The 20,855-nt window shown below is 35.2% G+C and overlaps 1 protein-coding gene across 2 annotated transcripts in view; it reads right to left on the reverse strand.

Moving 5' to 3' along the window:
* The window catches only part of SLK (STE20 like kinase), a 55,298-nt gene that overhangs the window by 26,768 nt on the left and 7,675 nt on the right, over positions 1–20,855 (reverse strand). For both annotated transcript variants that reach the window (XM_059054331.2, XM_059054330.2), the window contains 5 exons: positions 9,830–9,994; positions 7,833–7,881; positions 7,352–7,501; positions 641–713; positions 284–478 (listed from right to left, as the gene is read on the reverse strand). In XM_059054331.2, coding sequence (XP_058910314.1) covers positions 284–478; positions 641–713; positions 7,352–7,501; positions 7,833–7,881; positions 9,830–9,994 — 632 coding nt within the window. The remainder of the gene's footprint in view (positions 1–283; positions 479–640; positions 714–7,351; positions 7,502–7,832; positions 7,882–9,829; positions 9,995–20,855) is intronic.

Consider the following 20,855-nt stretch of genomic DNA (forward strand, 5'->3'; position numbering starts at 1 on the left):
TAAACTCCACAAATACAGATCAATCACATATATGCCTCACTTTCTCATAGTAGAGAAAATATCCCTTTCATGTAGAACTCAAATCACTGGTATTTTTTACTTTATGGGGAAAGTTAGTTACAGGGTTTATAATGGTCCTTAAGTCTTGAAAATACACCAAAATTCAGTTTTCTACTTCATACAATCCTTGTACCATGTACCTAAATTTAAATACCCTTGGAAAGTTGGAAGAATAAAGCATCAAGTTTTGCTTCTTAAAAAAAATTGTTTAGGAATACTTTACCATTTTGATGGCTGTGCTAATGTAGGGGGCTCAGATTTTGCTATTTTTAGCAGTACTCGCATTGGATTTAATTCATGATGAGGTGGTTCTATCTCAGCCATTTCTATTAAAGTGATACCCAGGGACCAAACATCAGCTTTGTAGTCATAGGGTCTGTCCTTAGATGTTTCACACATGACTACCTCAGGAGCCATCCTATGAAGACAGAGAACTGAAAATTAAGATGTTTAACTTAAGAGCAGTGATCACAAACCACATGAAAGATAGACAGCATAACTGATTATGTGGACAAAATTAATGAGTAATAATAACTGTTGACATAACTAATGCTGCAAATCCATAAAACTGAATACATACCAATAGGGTGTGCCAATAAAGGAATCTCTCCTTTGAATTGTCCTTGTGTTTTTAGCTGATACTCCAAAATCCGCTTGAAATAATCATACAAAAGTATTAATGATAGTTTTTAAGCAAAGAATGCTATATTCAACATAAGAGAAAAGCATATCAAGTATTTAATAAGGCCACTGTTATTAAAGGGTAAGCAAAATAGAAAGAGAAATAACTTCTCTATCATCCTAATTTTGACCACCCTCTTTCTACCATACCCCCACCACCCAAAAAAAAACTACCAAAGAAAAGATTCCATCATAATACACTTGATACCACCATCCTTACACATCTTCAGATCACAAATTCTCCATAATTGAAAAAAAAATAGTAACTTTAAAAGAGATCAGTCTATCCACTTCACCAAAATAAATGCCAACTAGTGCTATATGTTACAATTAAATTAAGGGACATTTTTTCTATAGTGTGAAAAACAGAAATTATACCAAAGCAGCCTTTATGACAGCATATGTCTTACTAACTTCCTCATAAAATTATATCACAAAGAAATTTCTCAATTGGCTGTTCATCTTTACATACTAAAATTGTATCTGTCAAATGCTGTAACTTTTTTCTCATTTGTCATTTTCTTTTATACTTTGTTTATGGTGGTGTTTAGTTGTTTCTTTGTTGTTTTGCTATGTAAAAGTTCTACATTTTGATGTAATCAAAACTATAAAATATTTCTTTTTGGAAAAAAATAAAAATTAAAAAATTAAAAAAAGATTCAAGTCAAAAAAAAATTGCTATTGCTGCATAAATTACCTCATGCCATATACATTTAAATTTTAAAATTTCATTTGACATGCCACAATTCTCAAAACTGAATAAATACCAAAAATCCCATATTTAGTATTCATGCCCCAAGGCCTGGCACAGAATATACATACAATAAATGTCAGCTACTGATATTAATCATATGTGTAATTTTAACCTTCGTGATACTTCGGCAGTAGAACTCTTAAAACTCATGAAATCCTGCCCTATATTCTAATTATTTACGTCTATTATATAGTTCTTTCTTTTCTTTTTTTGACCATGTAAGTTCTCCTGCTTAAAACATCTTGGCAGCTACCTATTGCCTGTAGAATGATGTTTAAGCTTCTTAATATGGTGTATGAAGTCTTTTGTTACACTAGATATTTCATTAATGTTTTATAATTAAATTAATAAATGAATTTGCCAATAGAACATACTATATTTGGAAGATATATCTGCAGGTATTCAGGACTCTCCATCCCTATTAACCCCCTACTTCCTCAACTTATAACTTGCCATGTTTCTGCAGGATGGGATTGAGATCACAATATGAAATTCCTGCCAGAAGAGGTTTTCTACTCAGGTAGAGTCAGCTCAGTACGTATTCCAGTGTGTTCCTAGAACCTACTAATGGTCTATTCTTTTTAACTTTTTTCCCCTCAGAACATGACTGGGAAAGGAGGTCGAGAAACAGGCCTAAACCACAAAGGTCCACTGTCAACATTCATACCTCTCGAAGCACTCTTATGAGCAGGAGGTAAACTAAGGAGGAACAAGAAGGTATCTTCATTTTTGTGCAAAGGGGAAAACTAAGGTCATTATGTGCTTTACAGTTCTACTTATAATGATATGGCATATATATGTTGGTCTGTTAAAATAGCATTTTACATACTTATTTCCATTTGTAACAATGTGATCTGACGATCATAAAAATTTGATTATTGTAATGAATATATGGTTCTTGAGGATAGTATAGTTCTATATGCATCTGTGTACACTTAATACAATGTCACAGAATTGGAAGGTTCTCTTTATTTATGAATTAATGAAACAAAGTGCAACTATTTTAAATGTCAACCAACTCAAAACTATTTTGGCATTCCTAAATCTTCAAAAATATACTTATTTTTAATGGCATGCATTATTTTACACAAAAGTATATTCCTGTATTCAAGTAAGATTTTAGTACACTTACAGAAAAATATGCACTAAAAAAGATCAAAATTATATTTCAAAACGAGCTACAAGACTAAAAAATGATGATGTAAAAGAGTAACAGAAGTCAGAATTTTAAAACTCATAAATGAGGTGACAGAACTCAAGGGAAAATTAGAAATAAAAAACAATTTTAGAAACTAAGGCTAAAGTAGGAGAAATGCAAGAGCAAATAAACACAACAAATTCACACCCATTACCACTTCACACCCATTAGGGTAGTAAACATCAAAAATACAGAAAATAACAAATGCTGGCAAGAAGGTGGAGCAATTGGAACTCTTGTGTATTGCTGTGGAAACGTAAATTGGTGCAACCACTGTTTGAAATTTGAAATTTGAAATTTGAAAATGGTATGGTGGTTCCTCAAAAAATTAAACAGAGAATTACCATATGATCCAGCAATTCCACTTCTGGGTATATACCCAAAAGAACTGAAAGCAGGGACTCAAATAGATATTGTACACCCATGTTCATAGCAGCATTATTCACAAAAGCCAAAAGGTGGAAGCAACCAAAGTGTCCATCAATGGATGAATGGATAAATAAAATGTGGTGTATACATGTAACAGAATATTATTCAGCCTTAAAAAGGAAGAAAATTAACACATGCTACACCATGGATGAACCTTAAAGACATTATGCTAAGTAAAATAAGCCAGTCACAAAAGGACAAGTACTGCAGGATTCCACTTATATGGGGTACGTAGAGTAGTCAAATTCACAGAGACAGAAAGGAGAATGGTTGCCAGGGGCTGGGGGAAGGAGGAAATGGGGACTTAAGCGTTTTAATGTGTACAGAGTTTTGGTTGAGGAAGATGAAAAGGTTCTGGAGAGGGGTGGTGGTGTTGGCTGCACGACAGTGTGAATGCACTGTATGCTACGGAACTGTGCACTTAAACATGGTTAGGATGGTGAATTTTAAGTATATTTCGCTACAATGAAAAACAAGGAAGAAAGATAAAAAGAACCTGAGAGAAAGTTATAAATACTGATGACTGTCAAGCCCAACAAAAAGATAATAAAAGTCTCTAAAGGAGAAAGTCAGTGCAAGGTAACGGAATAAATACTCATATCTACAATTACAGAAAACCCTCCTGGGGGGCGGGGGGTGAGCGGGAAACAAAAAAACAACACTTAGAAAAGTTTAGTCAAAGTTTAGTCCTTAAAAAAAAAGTCTTTGGCATCTAGGCAAAAAGAGCACATGACTTACACGAGGAAGAAAATCAGATTCTCATCAGACTTTTCAATAATACTTTATGACAGAAGGAAACAGAGGAACATATTTTAGATATTCAAGGAAAGAAACGTGAACCAAGGATTTTCTATCCAGCAAAACTGACCTTCAAAGTATAAAGGGTAGAAGTGTTACCATTATATAAGAACTCAGAGAGCCCTTTCACAGAAATCTACCAGAGAATGAACTTCAGATAACCAACATAACCAAAGAGACATGAACAAGAGCAGTGGTGAGCACTGAATATAGAAATGATGGTTAAAATGAGTAATTACAGAATACTCCAAATCTATCATCAATGCTCTTGAGAAGCAAGATTCTCAGGATAGAAGAAAAGCAATACAGAGGTAATACAGAAGGGACTAAGAAAAAAAAAAAAAAGGCTTTATCCTGAATTTGAATAGGACATATGTAGGAACTCATGAGAGCCTAGCTCTGTCCTTTGGAAAGGCCTAGAATGAAGGTGAATCCAGAAACTATAAGCATGTCTAACACTCAGATTGTGGTCTTGAAATACCATGTCCTACTAATACTTCTTCTTCAGGGCTTCCTTAAGAAATGGCTAATTACAGGTCTGAGGCAGGAAATGTAAAAGATGAGCCTGAAATGAAACATCTCAACCTAACAGACAGCAAGGAATCTACCAAAGATTAGTAGAGTCATGTCAAAAAGATTAACAAGCTAGCTTGAAGAAGCTCCCACTGACCGAGATGGTACAACGTGAGCTTTAATAAGGATAAAAATTGTAATAGATTTGAAACCTATAAAATAAAATTAAATTCATGAATTAATAATGCCATTAAAAAAAATACTGGCCACCATCTAAGGATGAGAGAGAACCAATTCATTGTCTTTAAAGCTAAATAAATAAAAGGAAAGAATCAAGCATTTTTCCTGTCCTGTCTATATGAACTATACTCCTGAATAACCAAACGGTTGAAGGGAAGTGTCTTTTTATATAAGTATTCCTAATTTTATAATGATGATAAATGAAAATAATGAAATAACTGATGAATAATTACACCAAAATTATTATCAAAAATAATAAACGAAAACAAAATGATGGAATTCATTTTGCCACTCCAATCAAAGAACGGATCCAGCCATTAAACATCAACAGCTGCTGACATCAAAAAAAAATATCAAAAAGCCGGAATTACATGCCTCCCAATGAAAGAACACAAAACCACCTACAGTCTTGCCAAAAAAGTCAAATTTGAGACTGATGAGGCTTTTGGATTCATCTGCAAATTGAGGGAAATACAGAGAGGAACTTACTAAAGTCATCAGGAGTACACAGTCAGCAAAATGCAAAATGAAAGAAACTCTACAGGTCCAACAGCCTAGGTCCTATACATCAGTGTTTCTCAACCTTTTTTTCATCTCTCTCCTAAGGAGCCTTTTTAGACATTTTTTCCGAATCGTCCCTCCCCCCCATGAAATTTTAATGCCACAGATATATTGTATATCTGTTTGTGTATATCTATGGGCCTTTGGAGGGTCACAACCATGGTAACACTAAATTTTTTTGTCCCCAGAGAACCGACTTTCTTTGAGAAAGCATGCCATGAGAATGCATGCCATAGATAAAATGTAAAGAGAAAAAAGGAATGGCAGGGTGGTGGGGGGCAACCTATATATTAAAAGAGACTTAGAAGAAAAAGCAGGTTTTAAATATGGGTAAGTCTAAACTCTAAAGTCTAGACATGAACACTGGATGACAGAACCATAAAGAAACACAAGGAAGTGATTACTATAAAAATCAGGATATAGATTACCTGTGGAGAAGGGAGGGACAGTGTGATTGAGAGCAGGCACATGAAACAGCTGCTAGGGTGCCTCACATGGTTCTAGTTCTTTTTTTTTTTTCCGTTGAGGCATGCGGGATCTTTCACTGCGGCGCACGGCCTCTTTGTTGAGGCTCGCAGGCTTCTCTCTAGTTGTGGCGTGCGGGTTTTTTCTCTCTAGTTGTGGCTCTCAGGCTCCAGAGAGTGTGGACTCTGTAGTTTGTGGCACTTGGGTTTAGCTGCCCCGTAGCATGTGGGATCTTAGTTCCCTGACCAGGGGGGATTGAACCCGCGTACCCTGCATTGCAAGGTGGATTCTCTACCACTGGACCACCAGGATGTCCCATTCTATTTCTTTATCTAGGTGGTGGTTACAAAGCTATTGTGTACAAAGCTACAAGTCAATAAGCTACACAACTGTTAGTGTGGTTTTCTGTATCTGTATCCATTTCTTAATAAAAAGGTTAAAATTTAATAGTATATCAAATTATACCTGTTTAGATGTCATGACAAAGTGAAGCAAAATGACTATGATCACTGGTATCAGCATGGCCTTTGAATATATTTTGTTTTTAATATCCTTCCAAAATACCCAAATTTAGACTTCATCACCAGATTTTTTTTAATACATATCTTGGGGATACTTACTTCTATTTGTATGCATATATACGAAATTCATTAATTTCCCATCTAAAATCTACATCTATTTCTCCTTATGAAACTATCATTTATTCCCTCAGTATAAAAAACAAAATTAAAAATTCTAGTCCTTACACTTATTTTAGGCATCTATTTCAGACTTAAGGTTAGTTACTTTGTTAGTTTAGCCAAGATACCATATCTACAAAATAGAATATAAAACTAAACATGGAAAAAGAAAACCACTAGATAAGAGTTTTGGAAATGAAGATAAAACTGAGTTAGTGGTTTTACATACTGTAACATTTTCTAAATGTATTATATTTACAAGTATTAAGTCTACATACAAAAATTTAAGAAAAAAATAATTAGCCAGTCTTTTAAAAGTGTGCCATTTAAAAAATAAACAGGTTGCTTCCAGAAAAAGAGAAAAATAAATAAATAAAAAATAAATTAAAAAAAAAATCCATCCTTTCTTACTTTTTAAAGAGTCTTTATATGAGGTGCCTATACTTAGGAATTCTGGAAGTTAATGAATAATTATGTATTCAAGGAAGTTTTGTTTTGTTTTTTTGTCTGCACTGCATGGTGTATGGGATCTTAGTTCCCTGACCAGGAATTGAACCTGGGCCCTCAGCAGTGAAAGCCCCGAGCCCTCACCATTAGACCGCCAGGGAATTCCCTCCAAGGAAGTATCTTAAAAATTAACACTGAAGAGATACGGGGATATATGTCTATGTATAGCTGATTCACTTTGTTATAAAGCAGAAACACACCATTGTAAAGCAATTATACTCCAATAAAGATGTTAAAAATAAATAAATAAAAGCATACAGGAATCGAAAGACCTGTACTCTGAAAACTATACAACACTGTTGAAAGATATTAAAGAAGACCTAAATAAATGGGGAAAAAAAATTAACACCGAGTAATTCTCCATGTTTCACATCTTTGACTCATAACAAAACAATATTGTTACAGACATACTGGGGAAATCTCAAAGCACAAATTCAAATGTTTTATATAAAGGAATAAACTTACCCAACTTAATATCTCCATCTAAGGTAAAAAGAATGTTTCCAGCCTTTAGATCTCTGTGGATGATTTTATTATCATGTAAGTAGTTCAATGCCTCTAAAGTCTGCTTACAAACTACTTGTATTTGGGACTCAGTTAATGGTCTCTCAAGCTCTACAAGGAAAAAAGTAAACAAATCTGCATTTTTGTACAGTGAAAGCATATCAGCAGGCTATATAACTTTACCATCACTGTCAAAGATCATACACAATGAATTGATTTTTTAAAAACTATACACAAAACTTTCTTCACATATTATACTCAATGTTTAATTTTAGAATTTTATTACAATTATCCAAGAATATAAGAATAATTAGGCTGATTTCTTAACTTACTGAATGTCTCTAAACAATAAGATAAATATATGTGTATAAATGTTTGAAATCCTTTGACTTTTTTAAAGTATAATTTAAGATATAAACATGAAGAACAAAAAAACATTTACCAAGCATAACAGCATCCACTGCTCCACCCGCACAAAATTCAATGAGGATCTGCAGGCAAATAAAAAAGCACGTGTCTAACATGACATTGAGTTTGAGTATTTTTTCTTCAATTTGGCATAAAAGATAAATAAATAGCTATAAAATAACCTAGGTTACAGAAACAATAGTACGCTAACAACCATAAAGATTTTCTGTGTAAAAAGAGTTACAAGTCTTAATGATATATAACTGAGAAAGCACAAAGAGAACACATTGTGGAAATATGTGCATTTTTGTTAATTATCATTTTTAGTGTCCCTGCTTCTGTAAAATTACCAGGTGTAGAATTTTTATTCAGGACAGTATTATATATTCATTTCCTCATCACTGAAAGATTCTATACTCTCCTTTTTAAGGTAACTATTGTGAAGTAAGTGATCAAGTATATTTTTTAACTTTATTTCTAGGAATAAACCCTGAAAAGAGAAACTTTTAGTTTTTCTAAAAAATAGGAAAAAAAAACACATACAAAAGCTTCAGATCCTAGCTCAATTATCACTTCCTGATGGATGCCTTCCCAGACCTCCCTGGTACATACCACCATGCACCTTTCTTTCTTAACCCTTATCACAGTTTTAAATTTTATATTTATTATGATTCTTTGATTAATTAATATCTATCTCTCCCACTAAACTGTCCCTCACAGTTGTCTGGCTTTTTATTTTGTAATAGTCTCAAGTAAAGATCTTATCTATTTATTAAGTTGTCTAGGAATTCATTTTCATTACTATCTCTGAAAACAGTCTGCTAGAACTCTGAACAACTATATTAGAAGGCACCACACTAATAATAACTATAGATTTTTTTTAAATTACATACCTTAACAAATTGTGTAGCTTCACATTTTTTTCTCCTCTGTATAACACTTTATTTTTTACAGGAGCTTGCCAATAAATTGTTTTCAAATTCATTATATCATATGAAAAATAATTCGAGAGACTGATCATTACTCATCCTAGAGATGAGTAAACAAGTCATAAAGGTTAATTGACTTATTCAAGCTCCTGCCTAGCGTCACCAAAATCAAAAAATAAAGGCCTTCTGATTCCCAAACAGGTACAGCGTGTATAATCTACTCTGCTTTCATAACACTTTCTTTCCTCCTTCAAGGAGAAAAAACGAAAACTCCATTTCAAAAAGTCCTCTTGATTAAATTAGTACCGGTGCATAGCAAGTGACTGACCGGTTACTATACTAAATATTAACATTTTACTTATATATTTATTTATGCCTAATATTTCCTAAAAATGAATAAAATTTTTACATACAGACTTGGAGACTACATCATGCACTAAAGTTGGGCTTGATAATATATAAGATAAATGTTGGGTTGGCCAAAAAGTTTCCATAAGGAAAAATCTGAATGAACATTTCTAGTAAGCATTTTATAATTTACTACATGATTTATCAAAAGTTTAGTATAAGAAATTATAAACAATTGCAAAGAAAACAAAAGAAACTTTAAAACATTTTAAGTAAATGCTTAAATTTAAATCAAGCCACTTAAACAAGACACTTCAAACTAACACAACATTGTAAATCAACTATACTTCAAATAAAAAAGAAAAAAGAAAATTTTAAAACTGCTGGAAAAAAAAAGACTTCAAAGAAAGAAAGAAGTTCCAACTGGGAAAAAAAATTAATTAAAAACAAGAAAGGCATCTAATTTCATTATTTAGAAAATTTAATATTCTTAACCAAGTTTCTACATTTGAGTCCAATGTCAAACAATCATGAAACACAGTACAATCTGAAATACACATCAAAACATCTGTTGAAGCTAAGGATAATTATGTTGCTAATGACCGCTCATCAGCAGGTCAATTCTCATTCAAGTAGCATAAGTGACTAAAAAGAAGATGATGCAGTACATAAAATAGGCCTACAAAACTTATAAACCTCTTTAGGACAATTAACTCATTTTGGTTATTCCTACAGATTAACAGAAAATACTTACCCAAAGATTGTTCTCATAATAGAAGGCATCTAGAAGTTTGACTATATTAGGGTGATCACAAGATGCTAATATATCAATTTCAACCATGTAATCTTCAAGTTCTTCTTCAGATTTGGTGTCAATCACCTTTGCAGCAGCTAAAACATTGGTCTCTTTATTCTGGGCCTAAAAACAAAAGTATCAGAAGTTCACACTTATAATGCATACTTGCTTTTTAAATATTATTTTTTTAATAAACTTTATTTTTTAGAGTAGTTTTAGGGTCCCAGCAAATCTGAGCAGAAAGTACAGAGTTCCCACGTACTCTCCTCCCTACACGTGCACAGCCTCCCCCACTATCAACATTCTGCACCACAGTGGTACATTTGTTACAACTGATGAACCTATACTGACACATCATTATTACCAAAATTCCACTGTTTACATTAGGATTAACTCCTGGTATGTGCTCTACGGGTCTGGACAAATGTATGATATGTATCCACCATTATAATATCATACAGAATAGTTTCACTGCTCTAAAAATCTCTATGCGCTGCCTATTCATCCTGCCCTTCCTAACCCCTCCATTGATCTTTTTACTGTCTCCATAGTTTTGTTTTTCATACAGTATGTAGCCTTTTCAGATTGGCTTCTTTCACTTAGTAACAAGCATTTAAGATTCCTCCATGTCTTCTCGTGGTTTGATACCTAATTTCGTTGTAGCACTGAATAATAGTCAATTATATAGATGGGCCAGTTTGTTTATCCATTTACCTACTGAAGACAACTTGGTTGTTTCCAAGTTTTATCAACCATGAATAAGGCTGCTATAAACATCTGTGTGCAGGTTTTTGTGTGGACATTAAGTTTTCAACCCCTTTGAGTAAGTACCAAGGAGCAGAATTACTGGATCATATGGTAAGAGTATGTGTAGTTTTGCAAGATACTGCCAAACTGCCTTCTAAAGTGGTTATACTATTTTGCATTCCCAACAACAATGAATGAGAGTTCCTGTTGCTCCACACCCCTGCCAACATTTGGTGTTGTTGGTATACATTTTTGTCATTCTAGTAAGTGTGTAGTGGTATCTCCTTGTTTTAATTTGCAACTCCCTAATGACATATGACATTGAGCATCTTTTCATATGCTTATTGGCCATCTGAATATCTTCTTCAGTGAGGTGGTCCAAATCTTTTGGCCATTTTTTAATCAGACTGTAGGTTTTCTAATGGTTGAGTTTTAAGAATTCTTAATATATTTTAAATAACGAACGGTCTTTTATCGGATGTATCTTTTGCCAACATTTTCTCCAAGTGGCTTGTCTTCTCATTCTCTTGACATACTTATTTTTTAAAGATAGCCTAGGGCTTGCCATACATAGTAAAAAAGATTCAAACATGTTATCTGGAATTATTACTATTATTATTTAATCCTCAAAATGACCCCATGATATATTAGCATCCCTATTTTTAAGGAGGATAAATAAATTTAGAGACATTAAAAGGCTTCCCCGAGGTCATGTAGAGCTAGTAAGAGGCTGAATCAGGATTCAAATCCAGGTTGTTTCCAAAGCCCTTTCTTTATTTTAATCATTACCCTTTCCAGTTTCCCTATACTTCCATCAGTTTAATTATTTTTCATTGTTTTTAGTACTTTAACTTTTCCATTTTCTTTCTTTAATTGAATAACTTCTCACCTCCATTTATTAGAAATGAAGGGTTTCCAAATATGTAGTAGAAGCCAAGATCATTTTTTTTAAGTTAGGAATCAAATCTTAAAATACTAAAGAGGTTTTTAAAAGACATTTCAGGGCTTCCCTGGTGGCGCAGTGGTTGAGAGTCAGCCTGCCGATGCAGGGGATACGGGTTCGTGCCCCGGTCTGGGAGGATCCCACATGCCGCGGAGCGGCTGGGCCCGTGAGCCATGGCCGCTGAGCCTGCGCGTCCGGAGCCTGTGCTCCGCCAACGGGAGAGGCCACAACAGTGAGAGGCCCGGGTACCGCAAAAAAAACCAAACACATTTCAATATTATATATGTTATCATCACTTCAGTAAATCTATCACCTTAAAAGAAAAAACAGCAAACTTTCAAAAGCTAGTAATAAGTGTTTTAATAAACAAGTAAATGTCCAAATGCCCCCCCCTTTTTTTTTTTTTTTTTTGTGGTACGCGGGCCTCTCACTGTTGTGGCCTCTCCCATTGCGGAGCAGAGGCTCCGGACACTCAGGCTCAGCGGCCATGGCTCACGGGCCCAGCCGCTCTGAGGCATGTGGGATCTTCCCGGACCGGGGCACGAACCCGTGTCCCCTACATCGGCAGGCAGACTTTCAACCACTGCACCACCAGGGAAGCCCAAATCCCATTGTTAATAATTTTTAAGGAGATAATTTTACAAAAAAAAAAAAAATGCAAGCACAAAATATTCATCAAAGCACTGTTTACAATAAAGAAAACTTAATCAGCCTAAATGTCCATTAACGGGAACCTACTTAAATCATTCAGTATGCTCTACAATTGAAAATTATGCAACCATTAAAATTATTTGACTAATCAATTAATATTACTTAATATGGGACAAAACATTATCACTGAATGGAAAAAAAGTAACTTACTAAACACAAAAGATATGCAGCTTTACAAAAACTACACATCCATTTTCACAAAGGGATAGCTACATAAGAAATATCTGGAAAGACATCATCAGTGGGGATGGCAGAGTTTCACGTGCTTTTGACTTTTTCTATATTATTCATATTGTTTACATTTTTAAATGGACATGTATTAATTTTACAGAGGCAATAAGATACAAAAAAAATCAGTCTATGGGATATTTCTTAGGGATCTATTATCTAACCTTTGAGATGATGATGAAAGAATAAACAAACCAGTTATCAGCCTATATATGGGAATTCTCCTAAGTAGATTTTGCTACATTTTACTTCCTTAGGTAGAAAGAATAAACAAACCAGGTATTAGCTTATATATGGGAATTCTCCTAATTAGATTTTGCTACATTTTACTTCCTTAGGTAGAAAGAATAAACAAACCAGGTATTAGCTTATATATGGGAATTCTCCTAATTAGATTTTGCTACATTTTACTTCCTTAGGTAGAGGTAAAAATTAATACTAATTACTAACAAAGTAACCCTAATGTTTAGGGTTCAGAGACTATGTATGGATAAAAAGATAACTTTATCAGTCAAAACTACCACTCTAGAATAATATGCTAATCTACAAAATTTTATCAAATCTACGAAGGCTTTTAAGATGTGCCATTATATTATGTTCCACTAAGGAAGAAAAACTGCCAGGCACTTTATCATTTAGAATTTTCACATTATTCCTTTTTAAGAGCTCTTCTGGATAAATATAGACAAAATTGTTAGCGTATATTATCCTTGTGCATATATGAAAAATTAAACACTTCTTCACATTTAACTCCTGAGTCCCTTTTTCACTCAGAATTATCTAATGTCTGTGTTTTTCCACACAATATCATTCTCTAGCCATGAAACGCTTTGGTGATGCAGCATTTGTTTAAAAAGTGCTCCTCTACTACTGTCTCCAAAATTTTATTTGAAGCCACTGTCTCCCATTTTGCAATTATAATGCTGATACTTTCTTGATCTTACCACAGGTGCTAAATGAAGCTTTTAGATGACAACCAGGACTCACATTCTTTCTTCAAAACGTTCTTAAGTGGTTTATTGATTGAAACATCAAGGGGTTGCAACTGTATGACACCAGAGATACAACTATGTTCACAAAGCACAGGCAATGACAGATATATCACAACTGCCATCTGGCGAACAACAATACTAAAGGCGTCAATCAATAAATTGGGACATATCCCAATTTGAGAAATGCTTAAAAATTAAAAGTCTATCATAACTGGTGAAATATGGCATTAAGTTTATCTCTCTAAGAAAGACACTACAGTTGAAAAAATAATATATAGAACTCGCCCTCCCCCAAGTCAGGAAATAAGCCAGTAAGAAATAAGCCCTTCTCTCACCATTTTAACGTAACACTTTGGGAAGAAAGAGCACAGAGGAACTGTCTTTAAAGAGGAACACTATAAAATATGAGCCCTGGTAAGAGAACAAGAATATTGTGACTAGAGTTAAAAGTCATCCTGCTTCTGCATGCCTCTACCAATGTCCTGGAAGATTTTAAAGATGTGTATTTTACTTGCAAATAGAATGGCATGAAAGGGGAAAAATAATTAATACTAGATAATCTCTAAAGTTCTTTGTAGTAATAAATTTCATTATTCCATTGCCCTGGGTATACTGATTAAACCAACAATAATACCATTTGGTTTAAGATAAATAATAAATAAAACTTACATTAGAAAATACAGTGCTTCTTACATTATTGTTTGAAAATAACTTGATTACTCATCAGGATCTGATTCCAGAGAACTCTAAAATTCGAAGCTGAAATAAACGCTGTTAAGTGTGTAAAACTATCAACAAACATAATGCAAATAAAGTGTTAAAAAGAAACAGTCTCGGAACTTCCCTGGTGGCTCAGTGGTTAAGAATCCGCCTGCCAGTGCAGGGGACACAGGTTCGAGCCCTGGTCCAGGAAGATCCCACGTGCCACGGAGCAACTAAGCCCGTACGCCACAACTACCGAGCCCGTGCTCTAGAGCCCACGAGCCACAACTACTGAGCCCACGAGCCACAGCTACTGAAGCCCAGTGCCTAGAGCCTGTGCTCTGCAACCAGAGAAGTCACAGCAATGAGAAGCCCGCATACCTCAACGAAGAGTAGCCCCCGCTCACCCCAACTAGAGAAAGCCTGTGCACAGCAATGAAAGACCCAATGCAGCCAAAAATAAATAAATAAATTTATTTTTTTAAAAAAAGAAACAGTCTCAGCTACTACCTAAAAGCATGAAAATTCTTCACATAAAGATGTAATTATAACTAAACAAATGTTAATAAAAACAAGAATGAAATAACAAATACTCAGATATTAATTTAAAGGAGACATAACTTCAATTGATAAACAGTTTTCAGAGATCAGTCGTGATCACTTAAAAATCACTATGTTTTTATCTTCATGAATCACAGGAGCCAAGGAAAGAGACTGGAATGACTAAAACTCAGAAACCTGGAGGAAAGATGCTGCAGAGCTGAAACTCAGCTCCCTGAGGAGAGAGTGCTGCTCCGCTCAGCTGCTGCTGGCGGCTCTGAACTTGGAAGAGGATCTTGTGGGACTAGGGTACCTTTCGAAGAAGAGGGGACTAGCCAACTGGAGCTGGTGTTAGTAAGGGTTGTGATGAGGCTAGCTCTGTGAGTGTTGGAAAAACTACAAACTGAATTCAGGACTGCTGTTGCTGGAGTGAAGAATTTCCACCAGGATGATGGTCAAAGTAACAGGAAAGCAGACAGGGAGCCCACAGGAAACAAAGAGAAAGGTGTAGGTTCTTTCCTCCTCCTCCTTGCAGCCTCCCTCTAGTGCTCCATACTTCTGAAACCTAAGAGTGAGCAGCTGGCAAGTCAGAAATGTGATTTGCAAGATCTTAGAACAGCATCACGAAGTAGAGCTATAGAAGGGGGTGTCTGGAGCTGAAAGACACTAATTTAATAAGTGGCATAATCCTTCTAAAACAGATGAGGATTATAGATGGGAGAACTAAGACACAGAGTAGTATTAAATATTTGGTTATGCAGAATCTAAAAAGAAATGATACAAATGGCAACTTATTTACAAAACAGAAACAGACTCACGCTGGGAAGGATGGGGGGAAGGGACAGGCAGGGAGTTTGGGATCAACATGTACACACATGTACCAGGCCCCAGGTTCATTCTCCGGCACCTCCAGCTGTTAGCTGGCTTTCAGCAAGCCCCTTAAAGGCAGACTGAGCTATTCTTGGGGCTTCCCTGGTGGCTCAGTGGTTAAGAATCCGCCTGCCAATGCAGGGGACATGGGTTCGAGCCCTGGTCCGGGAAGATCCCATATGCCGCAGAGCAACTAAGCCCAGCACCACAACTACTGAGCCTGCACTCTAGAACCCATGCTCAGCAACGAGAAGCCGCCGCAATGAGAAGCCTGCGCACCGCAACGAAGAGTAGCCCCTGCTCTCCGCAACTAGGGAAAAGCCTGCGCACAGCAACAAAGACCCAACACAGACTAAAATAAAATAAAATAAATAAAATTTTAAAAAAGATCTATGCATTTAAAAATAAAGAAATAAAATAGATAACCAACAAGGACCTACTGTACAGCACAGAGAACTCTGCTCAATGTTATGTGGCAGACTAGATGGGAGCGGAGTTTGGGGGAGAAGAGATGCATGTATATGTATAGCTGAGTCCCTTTGCTGTGCACCTGAAACTATCACAACATTGTTAATCAGCTATACTTCAACATAAAATAAAAAGTTAAAAAAATTAAAAATAAATATTTGGTTAATAAACATTCAAAGTTCCAAAGAGCAGTTAAGTGAGGAAAAACAAAAAGAATAGCACTAGAGAAAGCAGATAGTTTTAGACTGTTTAGCTATTGTTGCTACCTGTTTTTACATTATATGCTAATTCTGGTGATCTTCTCAGAGCCCTGATAAGATTTTGCTAGGAATGAGTGTGAATATCAAATAAGAAAAAAATTACTCAACATCACTCGGCAAAGATATACAGTTGCTTTCCATTATTTGTGCTAGTTATGTTCTATATAGGTCACTACAAACCCTGAATTAGTGAATACTGAACCACTGCTCCTAAAAGAAATACACACACACACCCCTCCTCACATAGATTATAATCTTCAATCTCAAAAACAACTCATCCTGGTAGATTCTATTTTCTTTGTTTTACAAAAGAGAAAATGAGGTTCAGAAATGTTAGGTGGCTTATTTAAGGCTGCCCCAATTAACAGGTGTCAGAGCTGGGATTCAAATCCCATCCAACTGGTCCCAAAGCAGGAGCTTCTTGCACTTCACTACATTGCTCTCTACTGTCTCCATCCTTTGGAAATCTCTGTATGAGAGCTGAGACAAGAAGACATAGCATCACCTAGTTCGATCTCAGCATGTAATGTGTGGGTCTAGGGACTCTCATTTTACATAGCTTTGCCCACGTACACAAATGACTGTGAAAGCAATGCATGTATAGATTTGGGGACTACCAACAGATATTAGCAAGTAGACAAATTCACAAATACAGAATCCACAAATAATGAGGATCAACTATACATACTCTTCCCATAACCTCTGGAAAATAGTACAGAAATCCTTTTTAAAAAAGCATTTTTCGGGGAATTTTCTGGCAGTCCAGTGGTTATGACTCTGTGCTTCCACTGCAGGGGCCATGAGTTCATCCCCAGCCGGGGAGCTAAGATCCCACATGCCGCTTGGCATGGCCAAATAAATAAATTTTTTTTTTTTTTTTTTATGCGGGCCTCTCACTGCTGTGGCCTCTCCCGTTGCGGAGCACAGGCTCCGGACGCGCAGGCCCAGCGGCCATGGCTCACGGGCCCAGTCGCTCCGCGGCACGTGGGATCCTCCCGGACCAGGGCACGAACCCGTGACCCCTGCATCGGCAGGCGGATTCTCAACCACTGCGCCATCAGGGAAGCCCTAAATATTTTTTTTTTAAAAAAGAATTTTCATGTCATTTCCTGAATTCTGCAAAAGAGAAAGTAATACACTTTATATTCTCTTTATATTCCCAAACACTATTTTATTTACATTGTTCTGGTTATTTATTGAAAACTGAGTTACTGTCGGTCAAGATACCAACAGCAAAATGTCAGTAATAAGTTAATGTTGGCTAAACCTGCAGTTTCCAAAATGTTTTACCAATTCTCAGATCACACAGTTTTCCCACTTATTTCAAGGACTTGCTGACTCGGAGCAGCCTGAATAAACTGGAACATTATTGACAATTGTGTGAAAGATAAGCTGTGGAAATTTGCATAGGCTGCATAGTTGAAAAGATGAAAAAGTGAGAACACGAAAAGACAATTCCAAAAGAATATTTTAAAATACGACAAAGATGTACTACTTCTGGATATTAATTCAAGAAAAATAAAGGCTTTTAAATGGTAAGGAAGGTCACTGCCACACAAACATTCTCAAGGTTAAATTATAAAAGGGCCAAAACATGCTACTGTCAAGGTAAGGAATTCAACACAAATACTAAGATTTTTACAAAGAAGGAAAAAAGAAAAGCCAGCACGTTAAATCTATTTTTGCAATCCAAAGTTTCAGTTACCTCTTTTAAAACATAAATGTATACATGCTAGGAATTTGGACTTCATGTAGTATTGAGTACAAAACATAATGCGGTATTTCATAAACACCAAAAAACTTTAGTAATAGTATAGAAGTAGTTGCCTACTCTAAAGAAAGGAGACTTTCTCCTTTCATAGAAAAAGAGAAAGAGAAAAGTGACGACTATATAGAGGGAGGAAAAAAATGTGAAAAGGAGAACTGTTCAGTGAAATAAAGCAATGTGCAGAAGAGTATTTTAAAATATGACCCCTTACTTTTTTATTTTGAAAATTTCAAACCTACAGAGAAGTTGAGTGAACAGACAGTGAACACCCATACACCCCTCAGCCAGAGTCACCAATTAACATTTTGTTATATTTGCTTTTCTCACTCACATACACACACACACACAAGATCCACATACATATCTTTTACATATATATGTGAAAGATATGTATGTGTATAGATATGTATATACTAACACACACATATATACATTTCTTTTTTACTATGCCACTTGCAAAGTAAGCTGCACTTCACACATAACCACAATATAATTAACATACCCAAAGAATTTAACATTGATACAATATCTAATATATACTCCATATTCAAATTTCTCAAATATCTAAAAACAAAAAAACTCCTTTATTGCTTACATTTTTAAAAGTTTAAACCATGGATTTGTCTGATTGTTTCCTCATCATCAGATTCAGGTTAAATATCTTTAACAAAAATACTACATTAGGTGATTATACAGTTCCCACTGAATTACATCAGAAAATACAGTTCCTCCTGTTACTGTTGATTAACCCCAGGTATGATCATTTGATTAAGATGGTATCCATCAGCTCTCTCTACCATAAAGGCACATTTACAGGGTGATACTTATGATACTTACAGGGTGAAACCATGTTCCTCCACAGCCTTCCACACAATGATTTTTTTAGCATCCATCAATAATTTTTGCCTGAATTATTACAGTGTGGTTGCAAAATAGTGGTTTTTCTAATTTTATCAATCTTTATATATTAATTAACTAGCATTCCTCTATTAGGCTACTATTTTGTTGATATTTTTGTTGCTCAAAACTAACCGGTATTCTTTGAGCATGTCCCCATTAATTTTTGAGCATATCTTTGCTTTCTGGTCCAAGATATCCAGGCTCCTTTGGGAAAAAAACGAGTAGTGGGGAGGCTTTTACTTTTCAATTTTATCACTTTTGTACTTCTCTAGTCCAGACCTGGATCAGACTTTTCAACGAGCCCTGGTTCCTTTTAGTGCGGAAAGGTATTTAGAAACCAAGAGCTAGGAGTACTAGTTATCAGTATTTCTAGGCCTTTTCAGTGGAAAACAGGAGTATGTATATATGTATTTGTGTGTGTGTGTGTGTGTTGGGGGCATGAGTGCATGTGTCATCACAAGTTCAAACTAAAACCTCCAGTTCAAAAATCAACGTCACAGCGTTCTTCCTTACATTTCAAGCTTATACCCCTTTCTCTGAGTTACAACCATAGTTCCTAAAACAGCACTACATTACTAATTTGCTCTATCCCATAGTACATATAAAATATTTTCAGAATTATAACATTAGTATCACTACTAGTAACAAAACTATTTAATAAAGTTCAAGCATTCTCTGCTGTTCTCTTTATCCTTTAAATATATCCCACTAGTCACAGCACTCTATTCAAAAATCATTTGGGACTTCCCTGGTGGCGCAGTGGTTAAGAATCTGCCTGCCAATGCAGGGGACACAGGTTCAAGCCCTGGTCCGGGAAGATCCCATGTGCCACAGAGCAACTAAGCCCATGCACCACAACTACTGAGCCTGCACTCTAGAGCCCACGAGCCACAACTATTGAGCCTGCATGCCACAACTACTGAAGCCCGCACACCTAGAGCCCGTGCTCCACAACAAGATAAGCCACCACAATGAGAAGCCCGCGTACTGCAACGGAGACCCAACACAGCCAAAAATTAATTAATTAATTAAAAACATCATTTGAAGCATTTTTCCAGTATGATTATGCTATCAATTTGATAGGCAGTTAAGTTCACCTGTATATACTAACATGCATGTGTCGATATATTTTCAGTTTTACAAACAAGCATTTGTATATATGCTCATACAGGCATAAAATTTTACCTGAAAAGATACACAGATATTACTATAGTGGTTAAATTCAGGAAAAAAGACTGGCAGGGAAGGCTTTCATTTTTCAATTTTATCATTTTTTGTACTGTTCAAGTTTCTAACCACATGAGTATACCCTTGAGTGTTTTTAAATTAACAGGTTATCTAAAAGGTAGAATTATTTTTATATATTCTTCTTTATACTTTGCTATATTTTCAAAATAATAGTATTTACATTTCTAGAAATAGAGAAAATATATTTTTGGTTTTTTTAGGGTGGAATAGAGCATCATGTCAATCCACAGAAAAAAAAATTGTATTCCAGATGAATTAAAATTAAAATTCTTCATAACTGAACTATTAAGAAGTTTAGAAGAAAATGTACATAAATATTTATCTAATTTCTGGGTAGGGAAGGCTTTTCTAAGCATGAAAGTGAAGGAAAAAAAAGCAAAGTAACAGATTGACAGATTTTGTAAAGAACATTATATGTCTTTAGATCAAAAAAGCAGCATAAACTAAAGTAACTAAAATAACTGCACCATTATTATAAAGTGCTCATTTTCTAGTACATAAAAAGTACTTTCAAATCAACAAGAAAACAACTCTATTAGAATATGAATAATTCAATTAATTTTTAAATGGCAATCTCTTTTAAAATGAGAGAAATGGAAAATGAAAT

Source organism: Kogia breviceps, chromosome 2 (assembly GCF_026419965.1).
Source record: "Kogia breviceps isolate mKogBre1 chromosome 2, mKogBre1 haplotype 1, whole genome shotgun sequence".
NCBI classification, from domain to species: Eukaryota; Metazoa; Chordata; class Mammalia; order Artiodactyla; family Physeteridae; genus Kogia; species Kogia breviceps.